The sequence below is a fragment of the Cervus elaphus genome, chromosome 15 (genome assembly GCF_910594005.1).
Source record: "Cervus elaphus chromosome 15, mCerEla1.1, whole genome shotgun sequence".
Lineage (NCBI taxonomy): Eukaryota > Metazoa > Chordata > Mammalia > Artiodactyla > Cervidae > Cervus > Cervus elaphus.
The window spans coordinates 77,077,217-77,095,000 of NC_057829.1; the positions used below are offsets into that span (position 1 = coordinate 77,077,217).

Consider the following 17,784-nt stretch of genomic DNA (forward strand, 5'->3'; position numbering starts at 1 on the left):
GGGGTCCAGCTGCTCGCCACTCTGAAGCCAATAAAGAGGCAAAGTTGCTGGAAAAGAAATTTGCTTTATTTTCAGTGCCGACAACCTGAGAGGAGGGCAGACTCCTGTCCAAAGGCTGATTTCCCCCGCAAGGTAAAGGGAAGGGACTACATGCAAAAACAGCTCTGACAGTCATTTTGAAATTGGTCATGCGGTGGTTTGATCAGTGTCATCTTGATTTAAGTATAATTATTCTTTAGTGCCAGGGTCGGTTTGTTTCCATTGCTTTAAGGCTAGCTCTCAGAATTGTAGCAGCTTAAGTCATGGCTGCATGTCTTCATGTGGTTAACTTCTTCCACCTGGTGGGGATTTTAGTCTCTATAAGATAGTTCAGAGGATATGGCTCAGAATATTATCTATAGCCCTTGAAAAGGAACTAAAAATCCTTGATTATGCTTAATGACCAAATCTTGTTTGACTGTTTTCCTTTGTTTCTGCCTCTTCTCACTTCTCTGATTAAATTTATTCTTTGGCTGAAGTTTTCTTACAGACAAAAGACTGGCTGAGGTCATAGTCCCCTAGGACCACAGGGTCCTGCTCTTTTTTGGTGTCTCCACCAGTATTTATAGTTTCAGCTTTTTTACTTCTTAATCATGGAATGAAAATGTGAAATACTTCCAACCACACATATAAAGCTGTCAGGACATCCAGAATTAAAATGTAGCTTCTGTGTGTATGTATATATATATGTATATATATATCATACAATTAGAATTGTATATAATTCTTGCAGTTTACTCCAGGGAGTTACTGGGTTAAACACAAATATCTAAAGATTAAAATTAAAAGTTGATAGGTTAAGCACACTAGAACATTAAAAGTGGATAAAAGCCACAGAAAGATGTCAAAAAGGGACAAAGAAAATCTGGCTATGATACACTATACATGGAATGCTGCTGCTATTTAGTCATGAAGTCATGTTGGACTCTTGTGACCTCAAGGACAGTAGCCTGCCAGGCTCCTCTGTCCATGGGATTTCCCAGGCAAGAATGGTGGTGTGGGTTCCCATTTCCTTTGCCAGGGGATCTTCCTGACCCAGGAATCGAACCCCAGTCTCTTACTTCTCCCGCATTGGCTGGCAGGTCCTTTACCACTGAGCCACCAGGGAAGCCCATGCATGGAACGAGCTAACAATAAAGTTTTGGGTAGACTCATGCTGGAAGAAGAAACACCATAATGTTAACAGGATTATCTCTGGGTGGTGGAGTAGGTGTGGTTTGCTTCACCGCATTTTCTTTTCTTTTTCTTTTTTTTTGTAATGAGCATACGTTATGCAATGACACTTTTTTTGATGAAGTATGGAAACTATAGATTATGCAATGAGACTTTTGTTTTTTGAGTGCTTACTATGCACAAGGCGGTGTGCCCGACTGAGCTACTTTTGCTTTATGGTATTTGATTAAAAAAAAAAAAAAATCAAGGCACCTTTCAGATTTCAATGAGGATGCTGGCCAAAAGGCCCAATTATTATCGTCCAACGGCAGCAACAGAACACACAGGTAAACAAAGGGCAACTGCCATGACAAATAGAAACGATGCCAAAGTCAACATTTTCGCAAGGGTCGAAGCAATAAAATCCTGTGGAGTCCAGGGCGGATGGCACAGTGCTCCCTGCCGCACCGCTCGGGGGCTGGGAAACCAGAGCAGAAGTAAGAACCTTTGTTTGTCTCCCGAACTTGGCCAACGCGTTGCTTAAAAACGCGAGGGGCGGCTGCGGGCTGCCTTTCCAGCAACGTGATGCACCGCGCTCGGGAGAGCGTCCCTAGCGGGGTCGGCCGGCGCCGCGCCCCCGCCTCCCCTCGGTACGGAACACAGGTGTCCCACGTGGCTCCCGCCCGTGCGCCCTCCCCGGGCTTAGCAGCGCCCCCTGGCCCGGGCCGGATCCCGCCGCGCTCCTAGCCGTGAGTCCAGCCGGCGTGGTTTCCTCGTCGCTGGAACCCCCTTCCTTCCCGGCGCTCGCACCGGAGGAGACGCCCCGCCCCCGGGCGCCCCTGCCCCGCGTGCAGAGACGGTGTCCCGCTTGGATGCGGCGTCGGCGCGGCGGGTTCGGTTCGTCATTGTCTGCGCTCCACCCGAACACGGCGGCGGGGCCTGCACGCCTCTCCGGGAAGTCGGCGTCCTGGGCAGAACGCACCTGGCGCGCCCCTCCTCGGGGCACCCCTCCTTCGGTCCCGGGGCGAGCCGGCGGGGGTCTTGGGAGCCAGCGCGCTGAGGGCCCGGCAGCAGCCCCTCCGGTGGGTTCCCCGGGGACGCCAAGCGGAGCGGCTTGGACCGCAGGTAAAGGGGACGGGCGTTCGGTGACTGTGAGTGGAGGAGGGAACCTCGTATTACACCTGGCCGACTTAGCAGAGTCGCGGAACCCCTAACCTGGCTCGCCTTTTGAATAAAGGCTTTGGGGACAAGCCGATCCCTCCTTCCCCCCGCACCTCCTCCCATTTTACAGAACAGATGCAGGTGTTAAAGTCACTCTTGCGTGGTTTTTCCAAGCAGCCCAGTGGCCCCTGCGAGGTCTCTGCATGCAGAGCCTGAGGGGGCCCGTGGCCCCGAGAAACTCGCCCTTGGCCTTTGGGAAGTCTAAGGGATTTATTCTCCATGGTGATTCACCTGCTTGGACACCAAGCCCCCCACCAACCCCACTCTGGCCAGCTGGTCCAGCCCGGCTTTCTGCACTTCTCCAGGTCAGACCCCAGGGTGTCAGAATTGCACCTTAAAAGCTTGCCAGGGGGCATGGGTTTAAAAATTTGGTGGACACTCAGGCAGAAGAGAGGAGAGGAGGGCACCTTGCTTCCCTTCCACTGTGGAATCAGTGGCTGTCCTGCTGAGAAGGGCCTTTCCATGGGGACGCTATGAAGTGTTTAGTATCTTGGAATTAAATAAAACATGTACAATTTTCAATTTAGGTGGTCCTTTAAAAACAACCCCTCTAGAACCTCTTAAGTGTTTTATAAATTAAAGTCTAAAAATTCAAGGTCTATTTTGCTTTCTCTGTGACATTATATTAAGAAATGTGCAGTTATTGAGAGGAGTCAGAAAAGAAGGAAACCGAAAACTCAGCGCTGCAGCTGGCAAAGGCCGTGGGAGTTAATTTGTAAATGCTGCTGGCTTTCAGTAGCTTGTAGCGGTTCTCTTCCTTCGATTGATGGGATACAAAGCTTTACTGGATTGTTCTTTGTGTGGGATATGGCCCTTACTCTTCTTTGTAGAAATCCAGCTCAGAGACATCTCTTGATGTATTAAGGATTTCCCAGTCTGGATCCCCAAGCAAATCCCGGAGGTCCACGGGGATTCCATCCTCCTTCATCATACCTGTCTCTTTGAAAACCATCCATGACATTTTTCTTTAAATCCGGTTTTTTGGTCCACCACCCAGAGCTTAGAATAGCTGTTTCCCTTCCGCCTCACTAGGCTCAGGCTCTTGAAATGAATTAGAGTCAGATGCCCATGTTTTTACAGATGAGGAGACTGAGACTTAAAAAGGGTGGAAGACTGCCCGAGGGAGAACGGGAGAGCCTGCCAGGAACCCTGGCTCCTGGGTCTGTAATGAGCACAGTCACTAATTGGCAAGTGATGACATTGAGGATAAACCATTGGTGCAAATGTAAAAGCCCTTTGTTAAGAATGTGCCCACCAGGTGCGTATCTTATGGAGTTGTTTTCACCGCATCCCCACCACCTGGGAGAGTGCTGGGCGCAAGGCAGATGCTTAATAGTTGTTATTGAATAAGTTAAATTTCACGTCACTGTATCAGTGGAAGGGTCAACACCGTGAGTGTGTTAAAACAGTGATTCCCACACTTTGAGCAGTAAGGAAAAAAAAACAGTTTTAATTGAGAGGACTGTAACAGAATTGCTAATTTTTAATTTTATCCCACAAGGATGTTTTTTAAAAATGCGATAAACCCCTCACATCATCTACAAAGCTATTGGAGGCCTCTTGTGGGCCCTGAATAAGAGAGGGTCTAGGCCATGTGAGATACCCCTGCTTCAGTATCCCAAGCCATCAACCCAAAACAGCTGAACACACTCAAAGGCCCTTCTTTTAGTTCACCCTTTCATCTTCTAAACAGCTCCAGCTGCTTACTATCCCACCACAAAACCACCTGCTGGGGTTCCCCGATTGTGATCCTTCAATTCCTCACTTCTCTTCCTGATCCTGGGTCCCTTCTCTTAACTAGATTTCCTGATCTCCACTTGGGCACCTCTGCCCTTGCCCAGAGGACTTTGGCACTGTTGGCTCATGGGATCCTGGCAATAACCTTTCCAGGTAAATAGGGTGTGTAATGTAACCCGCATTTTTGAAAGAAGAAAATTGAGTGACTAAAGTGAAAGAACGTATTTGGGAGGTTGATGCTCAGGTCTCCTGACGTCAGATTGGTGCCCTTTGCACACCAACTGTGTGCTGCATGCTTCTTGTCACGTCTGGGCTGCCCACATCTGAAGAACTGGGCCTGACGCCAAACTTGTGATTTACCAGCTCTTTGACCTTGGGCCCCAACTTCTCCAAGACCATATTCACAAGTGTGAAAGTAGAATTGATCGTGTCTACCCTATAGGGTATATGAATGTAGTCCTATGACGTTAACATGTGAAATGCAGTGATAATCTTTTGACACCATATGTTCAAAAAGTCTTTTACCATTATGGGGGACTTTCACACTATTTCACTGGATCTTTACAACACTGTCAGTTATGAAACAGATGAATGAGGTGGGAAGTTGGTGTTTGCAGAATTACCCACCTGGTTAGAAGCAGAGCTAGTCTGGAATTCTATCTTTGGAGTTCCAGTCCTGTGGATGCACTTTCCAGAATCCTATGACAGTGAATTTGGTGGCTCAGATGGTAAAGAATCTGCCTGCAGAACAGGAGACCCATTCAGTCCCTGAGTCAGGAAGATTCCCTGAAGAAAGGAATGGCTACCCACTCCAGTATTCTTATCTGGAGAATTCCATGAACAGAAGAGCCTGGCGGGCTACAGTCTGTGGGGTCTTAAAGAGTTGGACACAACTGAGTGACTGATACACATACTGACAGTTTCAATAAAGGATTTTCAAATACTATCAAAATAAGCATCAAAATCTCTTGGCAGGTACAATGTGTGGGAAGCCTGTGGTTTATGCCCAATCTGCCTCTTCTCCCCAGCCATCTAGGGACCCAAAGGGCACAGTTTGTCCCTTGTGGCTGATTTCTGGTTGCCAGACTGTTGGGTTCTGAAAATTTGTGATTTTATTAGAGAAAGCATACAGTGCCCAGAACAACTTGTAAAATGCTCTTCATGCCTTATCGGACTAGAAATGTGTCAACCACTTCCCCTGACTGTCTGGGTCTGAGCCAAGTATTTTGCCAAGTGAACAAGGAAGATGTCTGTTACAGCAAAAGACCACAGGCTTCCTGGCTGACTTACCTCCAATTTGAAAGTCTTTCTTTTCTGCTGTGGACTGTTTTTGTAAAGGGTTCAGATTTCCATTCTGCTGATGGAGAGGAGACTGCCAAGGGCTAATCTAATATTTGAGGTTGGAATTGCATTTTGTAAGGAGGTGGAAGTGCTCTCCTTTTTCACCCTGCCCTTGTTTCACTTCCGATCTTAGAGGAGAAGGTGGGCATTGTCCTGCAAAACCGCCTTTAGCTATTGCTCGGTCTGGCCCTTCTTTTTCAAAAGTAGCCTTGTTTGGCCTTTGCTTTCTTTCTGTCTCTTGGGAAATGCAATCTCCGGGTGGCACAGAGTGTGATGTTTTGCGGTGCCCTGCAGCAAACCTCACACATCTGCTGTTCCTCGTGCTGATGTTGCTGCAAGGAATCAGGATTTGAAAATAACAATCAGATAAGAAGACTAGGGAGTCGGGGAGGGATCCAGGTCCATGTGTGAGAACCCCAGAAGCCAGGAATGACGTGTGAGGTTAGCATGAGTAATGGAATAGAAAGGAGCAAATGTGATGAGCCAGGAGTTTTGTAATGGAAGAGGCTTGACGAGGTGAACCTGGGAGTGGAGTTTCTGTTTCTGCCCCTGGGTTGCAGACCACTCCCGTCTGCTTAGTACAAGACTGCAGAAAGCTCTCGAAATCTACTCAAGTTATGTGCTCGGGAGTGGGAGTTGCTGGCAGCTGATGGAAGACTGCCAACAGGTGAGATTCAGGGTGGCAGGTTTTTAATTAGGCTCTGTTCCTCTGTCCTGATTCCCCATAATCAGGACGGTGACAGATGGAAGAGAACACAGGGAGGCCAGGAGGAGTAGGATCCACTTATTAACTGTCTCACCTTGGGCAGAATACTTGGCTTCTCCCTGTCTCAGCTTTCCCATCTGTCAAATGGGGGCTTGCTATGAGCATTAGGAGAGAGAAGATACCTAAGTATGGAGCCTGGTGTGTGTTAATCTCTGTCATGGCCAACTCTTTGTGACCCCATGGATTGTAGCCCGCTAAGTTCCTCTGTCCATGGAATTCTCTAGGCAAGAATACTGGAATGGGTAGCCATTCCCTTCTCCAGGGGATCTTCCCGAACCAGGGATCGAACCCAGGTTTCCTGCATTGCAGGCAGATTCTTTTCCGTCTGAGTCACCAGGGAAGCCCACAGAGTCCTGGGTGCTTTAGTGAGTAAATAATGCTCACTAGATGGGAGCAGCTGTTTTTTTTTGTTTTTTGTTTTTTGTTTTTTTACTGTGGAATCCATCCTTTCAAGTCTTAGATGTAGGGTTGTATTTAGAATGTTGAGTTAGTATTGAAAGAAAGTGTTGGCTGTGTGAGGAGGGGGGATTGAGCTGAATATTTGAGATGATTGGGTGGGAATAGATAGAGTACTATTAATTCCGTGTCGTCATTGAAACAACGTTACATTCATTTATCTTGGTATAAAAAAGGATACCGTGAGTGCAGTGAGCACAGATTCATCAGGAAGTATCCCTCTAGCCCCCCTGCCTGAAGCATTATGATGCTGATTTCCAGCAAGCATGTGTCTCACCTACTACGTGCCAGGCACATGCAGAGACTGAGACGCAGTGCCTAGTCCCTGAGCCATTTGCCACTCAGCAGGCAGGTTCAGCGTGGGCTGTGTGACCATGGGGATTGCGGTGGAGGCACGGGGGTCAGTGGGGGAGGTGATGCCGAGGTCTCAGGGTCAGCACCACCTGAACCTGGCACTCACAAGGAGGCAGTTGGTTTCTTATATTGATTTCCAGATTGCCAATCTAAACTTTGTTTTAATGAGCAGAACCTTGGGAGGCTCTGGAAAAACATTCACCTGGGCAAGCAGAGGCGCATGGTGGAGCCAGATGGATCTGCCTAGGTTTGTCCCCTAGTACAGGGAGGGGCCCGTGTTCACGAACACCATGCTCTGCAGCAGGAAACTTCTGTGTTCCCTTTTGCCTTATCCTCCTGGGAGGCCGCTAGAATCCTAGTTTTGTAAAAAAAAAAAAAAAAAAATCAACAGGCGTGAGTCTCAGAGTCCTGCGTGTGCCCATGGTCGGAAGCTGTGATCCCAGAAAATCTTGAGCCTCAGGACTGGATGGCACAGGGATGCCCTTTCCTTCTCCTCCGAGCTGGCCCTTGTCCCCAGGCCTCACCCCTGCCTGGCTCCCAGGCGGCAGGTATGGACTTGCCCTGCGGCTGTTGTGTGGGGTAAGAGGAAAGAGAACAGGAGGCATGTCCGCGCCCCCACTGGTCAGCATCCTCTCCGGCCACCTCTCTCCCGACCATGCCTGGGAAGCTCCCGCCCTCCTCCCTACTGTAGTGCCTCGTCTCCGGTTCCCACCTAGATGAGGTGAGGCTGGGAAGCCTCTCAGTTACTTGAAGCACAGAGACTCTCAGCTGGTTAGGCAATTCCATTTAGTATGCTTCAGAAAAGTTTTGAAATCCAGAGAGCTGAATAAACAGTGGAGTAAGGTCTGACGGTCATAGGTCCATGGCGGAGAGGAGATCAAGAGGGGATTTTCTTTCTTTTCTTTTTTTGTTTTTTTTTTTAACCAGAAGACATCTTAGCAGCCTCTGGTCCACCCTCCTCATTTTCAGGTGAGGAACTGTGGCCGCTTTCAGGGTCGCAGAGCATCAGATGAGACGTGGGACCTGTGGATCCAGGGTGCACACTCTCTGTCACCGGGGGCAGAGGTAGCTCCCGAGTCACGGTGTACCAGCTCAGGGTGCATGGAGTTCGGGGGCATGGCCCATGGACCTCGAGCTGACTCGGCTCTAGGAGTAGCATGGTTAGAAGAAAGCCCGTTGGACGGGGACCTGGAGACTCAGGATTCCTCCCTTCTGAGCCTCAGGGACGCCTTCCCATTCACTTCTGGGGTGTGTGTGCTTATTCACTGAGTCCCCTCCTTAGGTTGACACCAGAGCGCGCCCCCTGAGGGTAGGAGTGCAGGCCCCCGGGGTATGGGGGGCATGGTCAGCACTTCAAGAAAGCACCACCCTCCCCACCCCACCACCCTGCTTATTCATATTTCCTGCAGTTCCAGTGAGGTCTTCACGCACACCAGCTGGGTCATTTTTAACTTTTCTGCAAATCACAAGAATCTGCATTTCCTGGGTGACTTCGATGTTCAAGGCAGCCCTTGCTCTCAGCCTGGTTGGCAAATCCTCTGAATTCAGAATCCAGCTGTGTTTTGTTCTTGCGTCAGCCAGGTGTGTTTTCAGTGCCTGGACAGAGGTGGTTGGGGTGCATCAGACAAGTAACACATTCATTTTAGCGCAGATTAAGTTAGAGGCACATGGCTGAGTCACCAAAGATGACCAGGAGACTCCTACCTGGTGTTTTGGAGAAGTGGTGTCCCTAATGGAGGTGGGGAGGGGCGGTCCTAAGGGCCAAGATCCATGAATGCAATCTTGGGCCCTCTGCCTTGCTATCCGCATTTGTGTATGTGTGTATATATATATTTGGCTTTGATGGATCTTTGTTGCTTTGTGTGGGCTTTCTCTAGTTGTGGGGAGCAGGGGCTATTCTTGTTTTGGAGACAGGCTCGAGGCTGCGTGGGGTTCAGTAGTTGCAGCACACGGGCTCAGTAGTTGTGGCTTAGTTACCCCGAGGCATGTGGAATCTTCATGGACCCGGGCTGGAATCCTTGTCCCCTGCATTGGCAGGCGGATTCTTAACCACTGGACCACCAGGGAAGTCCCTGTCCATGTTCTTAGGTGCAGGAGCATGGCCCTCTTTGAGGATGTCAGGTTGACTTTGGAGAGCGTCAGGTTGACTTTGGAGAGCGTCAGGTTGAAGTGAGTTTTCTCTGTCCATGGAATTCTCCAGGCAAGAATACTGGAGTGGATTGCCATTCTTTTCTCCAGGAGATCTTCCTGACCCAGGGATTGAGCCTGGGTCTCCTGCACTGCAGGCAGATTCTTTATCGACTGAACTACCAGGGAAGGGGAAGATGTTAAGGCTGTCCTTTAAAATCAGTCATTGGAGTAAAGTCTTCCATGGCTTTTGGGATCTGAGTCTTCTCCAGACTACTGTAGTTATCATGCAAGCAGCAGTCTCTAGGGTCATATCTGTGACCCGGGAAAGGCTGAGCCCTTGTTGTCTTGTTTGGGAGTATGACTTGGGAGAGCTGACAGAACTGATTGCTGATCCTTTTTTTTTTTTAAATTTTCCTTTTCCTGACCCTCTAGTCATATCAACATGCCCTCTTTCCTGTTGCTGGAAGCCATCTGCATTGTCCTGTTTGCTGGAGGTGAGTGTTCTTGGTGTGGGGAGAGGTGGGTGAGGTGTTGAGGGGTTTGATGCACCTCACATCTGGTGGATTTTGACTTCTAAAGGACTCTTGAGTGCATACATGTTTCTCCACTCCTGGCCACCTGCCTAGTCTAAGCCCCATCTTCTGGTGCTTGGACCACTGAAGTAGCCTCCTGACTCATCTCCCTGGATTCACCCGGTGCCCCTCCATCCTGTTCTTCACACATTTCAAAACACAAATCTGGTCATATCTGGACCCCTCTCCATTCCCACTGCCTACCTGAAACGTTTAAGTGATATTCCATTGCTCTGAAGACGGCCTGCCTGATCTGACCTTGTACCACATGGTGTCCCCTCTGGAGCTCCTTCCCTCCTCCTCTTTGCTGCAGCCCACACTCCTTCCAGGCCAGCCCAACACCCTTGCTCCCTCCCACCCTGGGGTTCTCAGTTATGGTGGCCGGTCTGCCTGTATCAAGGACTCACCCAGTACCTCTACCCTGCTAAACTCCTACTCATCCTCCAACACCCAGCTCAGTTCCTCTTGGATCCCCAGGTCAGGTCAGATCCCCGTACTAAAACCCCGTGTCCCATTGGGTCTCTCTGTTGTGTTGCATTAATACAGATATGAGTTTATTTCTGTGTGAATTTTTAAAAATGAGCTTTCGTCTTCTCCGCTGGACACAGGCTGTGTAGTCTTGGCACCTAGCACTGGCCTTGGCACATAATCTGTGCTCAAGAAGTAGATTAATGAATGGATAATGGAGCAAATCGGTTTTCTATTTTCTTCCCACATGGCCCTCCCACATTCTAGACTCTTTGAAATACAAGATGGTAGAAAGGAATAGGTGTGTTTTGTGGGTTGGCTGATGAGTAAGAATGAGCGGGCTGGGTGGCTGGCTGCCTGAGGCTCGCCCAGGGTCCTCTTGCAGTCTCGGAGGCTCTCTTGCAGCTCCTCCCTGGTCTGTTTTCTGTGAGTAGGGGTATCCTCACTATTCATTGGCTACTGTCACCATCTGCTTGTTTTCTGGAACCTCAGGGAGATAGAGGCTGGAAGGAAGGACATGGTTGTCCAGTTCGCCCATCCCCTCTCTTGAAGCCATGTGTGTGATCAATGTCACACAGTAGCTTCATGACCAAGGGACTGGGATGAAATGAGACATGTTTGGGGACATGCGGTCCCTGGGGGCCCAGGCACAGTAAAGCTTCTGTTTTAACTCACTTCGGAAGATCACCATCGCTTGTCCAGTTTACAGAGCACTGGATCTGACACCCCTCGGTTGTACCAAAGAGACAGGGAAGGCTCAGAGAGGCTAAGTGATTTGCCTGAGGCTGCACAGCTTTCAGGAGCAGGACTGGGATGAAAACCCAAACCTGAGTCTCCCCACCCTGTCCAGGAAGGCAGTCCTCAGAGGTGAAGGCTGACTTGGTTGGGAGAGGAAGCCGTAGTCACATGTTCACTGACTCTCTGTTCCGGGGGGACGTCTGCAGAGTCCTGAGGTAGTTTCACAGCGGCACCATGGGATGCCACTGGGTACCCGCTCCCTGGAAGGAGGTCTCACCTGACGCCTGGCACCTGCCAGGACTGCTGAGCACATGATATGGTTATATAAGCTGAGTCACATCTGTAGTGAGTGGTCCTTGGTCACAGAGCTCCTCCTCCCATCTCCCATCCAGGGGTGGTGGCTGGTCAGTCTCCAACTGGAGAATGTGCTGGTAAAACATTTAAAAAGACCTTAGGGATTCCTCAGGGACCTCCCTGAGGTCCAGACAGTAAAGAATCTGCCTGCAATGCAGGAGACCCTGGTTCAATCCCTGGGTTGGGAAGATCCCCTGGAGAAGGGAATGGCAACTCAGTCCAGTATTCTTGCCTGGAGAATTCCATGGACAGAGGAGCCTGATGGGCTACAGTCCGTGGGGTCATAAAGAGTTGGACATGACTGAGCTACTGACACTTTCACTTTAAGGATTCCTCAACTCCTGGACCTTTTGTCAGTGATTCATGGGCTCATTCAGGAGAGCTTGGTGCTTTCCTGCTTTGACTTCAGGGTCAAAGGAGGTAAGCGTTTTTAATTCATTTGGCCAAACTGTGCGCAGAAGGCTGGGCTGGGCTCTGTGGAGATAGGTGAACGTGTTTCTGCCCCCGGGGAGCTTCAGGGGGCACAGGGCTCATGGGAGCAGCACCTCACTGTAGGGTGGGCTGTAGCAGGGTCCGGCCAAGTTGGCAAGATCTTGAGGATGTCTGAACGCAGTGACATAGAAAGCCTCCATTTTCTGGGAGACAAGTCTGCTGAATTACTGAGTGATTTTTGAGTTCTTTTGTTTTGGGATTTTAGGGGGAAGTGTTGCCTCTGTCCCAACATCTGCCAAGTTTCAGGGAAGTGGAGGATTTTTCTCTTTAACGCAGTCTACTGTCTGTGTTGTAGCTTATGTCTTGTTTCTGCCTCTGGGAAAATGGCGGTGGTGGGCTCTCTTAGACCTCATGACAGACATGTATTTGTCTGACAGCTTTTGACTATGGAGCTAATACTGGTTCAGCATCTTGCCCTAGAACCGTCTCCTCTAGTAGAGATTGAGGGGAGGGCACATAAGGTGAGCAGGAACTCAAAAGAGAGGGTTGGGGTGGAAGTAGACACTGGTTCAGCCTGTTATTTAGGAACCAGTGAGAAGAGAGGAGGCACAGAAGGTGGAACGGGGACCAGCCATGGGGGTGGTTGACTAATGAACTCCAGCGGGTACCGCCAACTAGAGGTACCCCTCCCCCCGGAACCTGACCTCATCTTTTGGTGTCCTCTTCCTCGTCACCGTCCTGGCAGTGGCAAATCCCCCTGAGCCCAACTTCCCTGTGTTATGTGATTCCTACCGCACCCCTACCTCCTTCCCAGCCTGATTCCATCTCCTTTGCCTCTTTCCCCAGCAGCCTCCCCCCCACCTCATATTCCTTCATCTGCCCCTGGCCTGGCCTGGTCTGCTCCTAGGTTCTGCACACCCTCACTTTGTGCCTTATGTGCTTATCTACAGGACGTGGACATATATAAGCATCTGCATGTCTGCTTTGTCTGACAGTGGGCATGCTTGTTTAGCTTTTCAAATAACCCCTCCAAGTGGCAGCTCATTGTCTTCAGGATTTTCATTGTGGTTGGTTTGCTGTTCAGCGCCTGGCATGTTACCTGCCCTCAGAGTTTATTTTGTAAATTATTATTGACTGCTCACATGCCATTGCTACAATCTTACTGGGTATCACATAGAAGAAAAAGGTGTATCCACAAGCTTCCTACCCAAAACTTTTTAGCCTTTGTTCATGTTAATTGCATTGAATGATTGTATCAGTGTTATTCTGAGTCCTGTCTCTATGGGTACTTGTCATCGCCTTCATTCCTCTGAAACAAATAACATTTTCCCTTCCCTAAAATTGTTTTTCCTTTGGATCAGTTCCCAGGTGTGATGCTATGTAGCCTAACCCCTTTTATTCATTTGGCTAAACTGTTTTCCAAAAAGGTCGTGCCAATTTACTGTGCCACTATTGGAAAAGGTTGTCCTGATTTAATCTTTCCAGTTACATTTAAATCTAAACCTTGATCATCTAAATTTCACGTTTAAAAGGGTACCCCATGGTTTGAGTTACAGCATTTTGTCAGCTATTTGAAAATTTTCCCTGTGCTTTTCTAGGAATTCCCTTCCTTCTGTGAATTGTCTGTTCATGTTCAAGGTTAATTTTTATGGCAAGATGCTGCACCCCAGAGGGGCACCCAGTTCTTATGCCTAACCAGGGGCAAAACTCATCAGAATCAAGGCTCTCTGTATCCCCTGGGTAGATATTTTTAATTTTTCTCTTCAAAATACCCAAATTTAAATGCAGAGGTGCCTGATAAAGTTGGAGTAATTGGAGAGGGCATTATTTGTGTTATCCACCTGGTAATTTTTAAGATACAATATCAAACTCTTCCACGTTCCTGTTTTCTCTATTGTTACCTGTTCATTCTGGTCACATAACGTGGAGACTAAGACTCCTCCCCTTTCTGCCTTGTAATGTGTGCTTATGTTTTCTCTCCCAGTGCCCCCATCCCTCCTTCTTCAGGAAGTCCACGTGAGCAAGGAGATTATTGGGAAGATTTCAGTCGCCAGCAAAAGTAAGCCCATGTTTTTCTCGACCCTCCAAACCCTCCCACTCTGGCCTCTACGTAACAGACCCAAGGGAAATCTTTTGGCTTCAGACATTTTCTTTCCCATCCCTGTCTTCTTTCACACTGTGGCCAGAGTGATTTCCCCCAAACAGAGGCCTGACCAAGTTCCTCTCCTGGGTGAAAAACCTAGGAAGATCCCGACTGCTGAGTTTCTTGGCCCTTGCTTCAAGGTTCTTCTGTTGTATGACCACCGTCTACCCAACCAGCCTCATCGGCTGCTGTATTTCTTCCTCTTTCTCTCTGCTTGGCACTCCCTCCACACACTCAAGCCTGCCCTCCTGCTTGCAGGGACTCTCCGGCCGCCTTCCCTCCCTCTCTGGTGAAATCCCCCTAGCTGGGTGGCACCGTCTCACTGGTGCTCCTCTGACTCCCACTCTCTCCTCTTCATGGTGAGGTGACAGGGTGTAGACTCTGACACCCTGGGTTGGACTCCTGGCTACACCACTTCCTGGTACTTTGACCTCAGGAAAGTTCCCTGAATTGCCCTGTACCCTGCTCTGTTTATCTTGCCAATGGGAATACAAACTGTAAATCTATTTAGGGGTGGGAGTGGGGGGGCTAGGAAGCTGCTAGCTAAAGGGTACAGAGTTTCCTTTTGAGGAGATGAAAGATGTTCTAAGATTGACTGTGATGGTAGAATATCTCTTTGAATATACCAAAAGCCATTGATGAGATTGTTGGATGGCATCATTGACTTGAGTTTGAGTTTGAGCAAACTCTGGGAGATGGTGAAGGACAGGGAAGCCTGGCGTGCTGCAGTCCATGGGGTCACAAAGAGTCAAACACAACTGAGCAACTGAGCAACAAAAAAAGGCCACTGAAGTGTATAGTTCAAATGTTGACTTGTATGTGAGTGACATCTCAAGATAACTGTGAAAAAAATAAAAAAAAAATTATAGTCTATCTCAAGGTGGTTATGAGAATTAAATAAATTAGTGCATTTAAAGTGTTTAAAGCAGAGTACCCAGCCTATAGGAACGATGTGGTTAGGCTTGTGATTACTTAGACATACATCCTTACGTCCCAGGGTGCCTGACTGTGTCCCAGGCTAGATTGTGAACCCAGAGGGTGGGATCCAAGGCTCTTGGGTATCTCTCCATGGCTCCAGCGGCCCCTTTTCTCAGATGGCTTAGTTAGTGTTGTTGAATTAGCCTCTTCCATTATCACACAGACTTTCATCAGTGTTGGGCCCATGGTAGGTCCATGCTCCCCACGGCAGGGGAGCATTGCCTGTGGCCCAGAATCGTCTCCAGTGTTATCTCCCCCACTGTACTAAGAGGAGCTTGACCCACTGCAAGATTGTTTCCACCTCCACTCTGCTCTGGGAGGAAGATCTTCTCAGGACCAGACCACAGGGAAGCTGGCTGTCACTCATGTTGTCCCACTCTCCCCTAGTGATGTGGTGCTCGGCTGCAGTGGACATCCTGTTTCTGATGGATGGCTCTCACAGTGTCGGGAAAGGGAGCTTTGAAAGGTCCAAGCACTTTGCCATCACGGTCTGTGATGCTCTGGACATCAACCCCAGGAAGGTGAGTGCAAGTCTCATTGTCTTTGTATTAGGGTGTCTGGCTGCAAGAGACAGAAAGCCCGTTTTAAGTGGAAGAGTGCATTTCCTGGCTTGTAGAACCAGGAAGACCAAGGGGATGAATCCTGGTTGCAGGCACAGTGGAATCCCAGGCCTCAATCGCTCTTTTTCTCCTCCTCTCCATTTTGCTTTCCTTATTTGGCTTCCTCCCCAGGCAGGTTCTCCTTACTCAGCAGAGTTGCCCTACACAGTCCTTCCAGCTAGTCATCCCCAGAAAAAGAATGCGGACTTCTTTCCCTGTGGAGCTGGCGGAAGTCCTCAGGAGGGCTCTGATTGGGCAGATGTAGGTCACATGACAATCCCTTTGCCAATCACAGAAGTCAGAGGGAAGCGCTTGTCTGGCCATGGCCGAGTCACGTGCTTATCCTTCTTCTTGGGGTGGGGATGAACACTGGGATTTCCTGCTAGAAAGAGAGGTTGTGCTTGTGGAACTGCGGGAAAAGGAAAGCATGCTGCAGGCAAAAACTACAACTATTTCTGAAGACTAAGGTCTTAATACAAATCAGCTCCTACCCTTTGTGTTTGCTTGAAGGGAGCAGATCCTGCCTGGTGAATTCAGCCAGTATCTTCATTTCTTGTTCTTCCTGGTTCCAGATAGGAAGTCTTAAATGTCAGCAGACTGTGCTAGCTGTGGCTTTTGTTGCTAAAAAATGTCATTTGGGAACAGCTCAACAGAAAAATGGAGAAGGAAATGGCAACCCACTCCAGTACTCTTGCCTGGAAAACCCCATGGATGGAGGACCCTGGTAGGCTACAGTCCATGGGGTTGCAAAGAATCGGACATGACTGAGCGACTTCACTTCACTTCAACAGAAAAATGGACAATAAACAAAGACAGTTCCCAGAAAATGAAACACAGATGGCCCTCTGACATAGGAAAAGATGCCCAACCTCATTCAATGAAATAGCAAATCTCTGACTGATACACTATTTTCTATTTAACTGGATTACCAAAATCTTAAGTTTGGTCCCATGCTTCATTAGCAAGCCTGTAGGAAACTGGTGTTCTCATGCTGGTGGGAATGTGCAGCCTCATTATGGAAGAATTTAACAGGGTCCATCCAAATGACAAAGGCTGGGACTCTTTGACTTAGTAATTTATCCTATAGACTCCCACAGGTACAAAATAACTCACATGAGGTTATTCATTGCAGTCTTGTTTGTAAAAGATTTCAGGCAACCCAAAGGCCCGCTCACAGGGGTAAATCCTTTATGGTGTCTTCATATAATGAAACACAGGGCTGCTGTCAAAAGTGAATGAGAAAAAATCTTTGATGTGGAAAAACACCAACACAAATGGAGTATAAAAGTAAGGTGCAGATGGTATGTATGATATGTTACTCTTTATGAAAAATGGAGATGAAAAGAGCCTGTATTTATATTTGTTTATATGTGCATGAAGAAACTCTGGGGGTGTTTGTAAGAGGCAAAGAGCTGTGGTTTCCCATTGAGGGAGGGAGTGGGAACTGAGCAGATGGGGCACAAGTCCAGGGGGAGGCCCATTGGTATAAATGTTTTTATACTTTTGAATCGTGTGAACTGACTCAAAAATCAAGTAAAAATTTAAGAAGGGAATTTTGGTTTGGAAAGCTGTAATTACATGAATGAGAGACTAGTCACATACAGGTGGAGGAAGGAAGTGGTTTTCCAAGATGACATTCCTGGATTAATCCTAGAAAAACCTCCAGGATTTAGGAGCAAAAGGGGCTTTTAATGAGAGCCAGATTTCTTCCAGAAATGATATGTCATTTGTGAGGAGTGAGCACCTTACCCTGGACTTCCGGCTGTCTTGCATGGTTGTAGCTGACATCATTCTGTCTAGATACCGACAGCTGGAAGTTCCAAGTGTAAGGTCAACCCATCATGGACTCTCAGAGGGTTAAGGCCAGAGGCTGCTGAGTCTCTGCCCTCCTCCCCACGGGGCCCTGCTTTTTAAAGGAAGTGATTCTTTGGGGTGCAGGTGGGGGATTGCTAGTTTTTTCATGGAGGCAGAGCCATAAAGATCAAACACTGTTGACCTTGAAATGGATGCAGTATGTCCTGAAATGGGTGGTCTGGAGATCCCAGTAGATGACAAGTTGGAAGAGAAGAACTTCATGGATTATTAGAGAAAGTTTTATAGATGAAGATACAGGCTCAGAAAGGCTAAGTGACTGCCTAGGGTCACACAGCAATCTTAGAGGAGAGCTCTCAGCATGGAAGAACTGGGGGCTCTTGAGCCTCAGCCCAGGACTTCACATTCTGGTCTCACAGTCACAGAGGCCGTGGACAGCTGGTGACATGGTGGGGTGTGTCTGTGTCTGTACATGGAAGTGGTGGGTACTGA

The 17,784-nt window shown here is 48.5% G+C and overlaps 1 protein-coding gene across 3 annotated transcripts in view; it reads left to right on the plus strand.

Moving 5' to 3' along the window:
• Positions 1-1,919: 1,919 nt before the first annotated feature.
• Positions 1,920-17,784, plus strand: part of VWA2 (von Willebrand factor A domain containing 2) — a 52,021-nt gene continuing 36,156 nt past the window's right edge. Inside the window, exons 1-6 of one of the 3 annotated variants that reach the window (XM_043925422.1) lie at positions 1,920-2,316; positions 4,214-4,302; positions 8,476-8,647; positions 9,629-9,690; positions 13,745-13,819; positions 15,269-15,402. In XM_043925422.1, the coding sequence (XP_043781357.1) occupies positions 8,562-8,647; positions 9,629-9,690; positions 13,745-13,819; positions 15,269-15,402 (357 nt within the window). In that variant the 5' untranslated portion in view covers positions 1,920-2,316; positions 4,214-4,302; positions 8,476-8,561. The remainder of the gene's footprint in view (positions 2,317-4,213; positions 4,303-8,475; positions 8,648-9,628; positions 9,691-13,744; positions 13,820-15,268; positions 15,403-17,784) is intronic. The other 2 variants (XM_043925423.1, XM_043925424.1) reach the window with 2 other exon arrangements.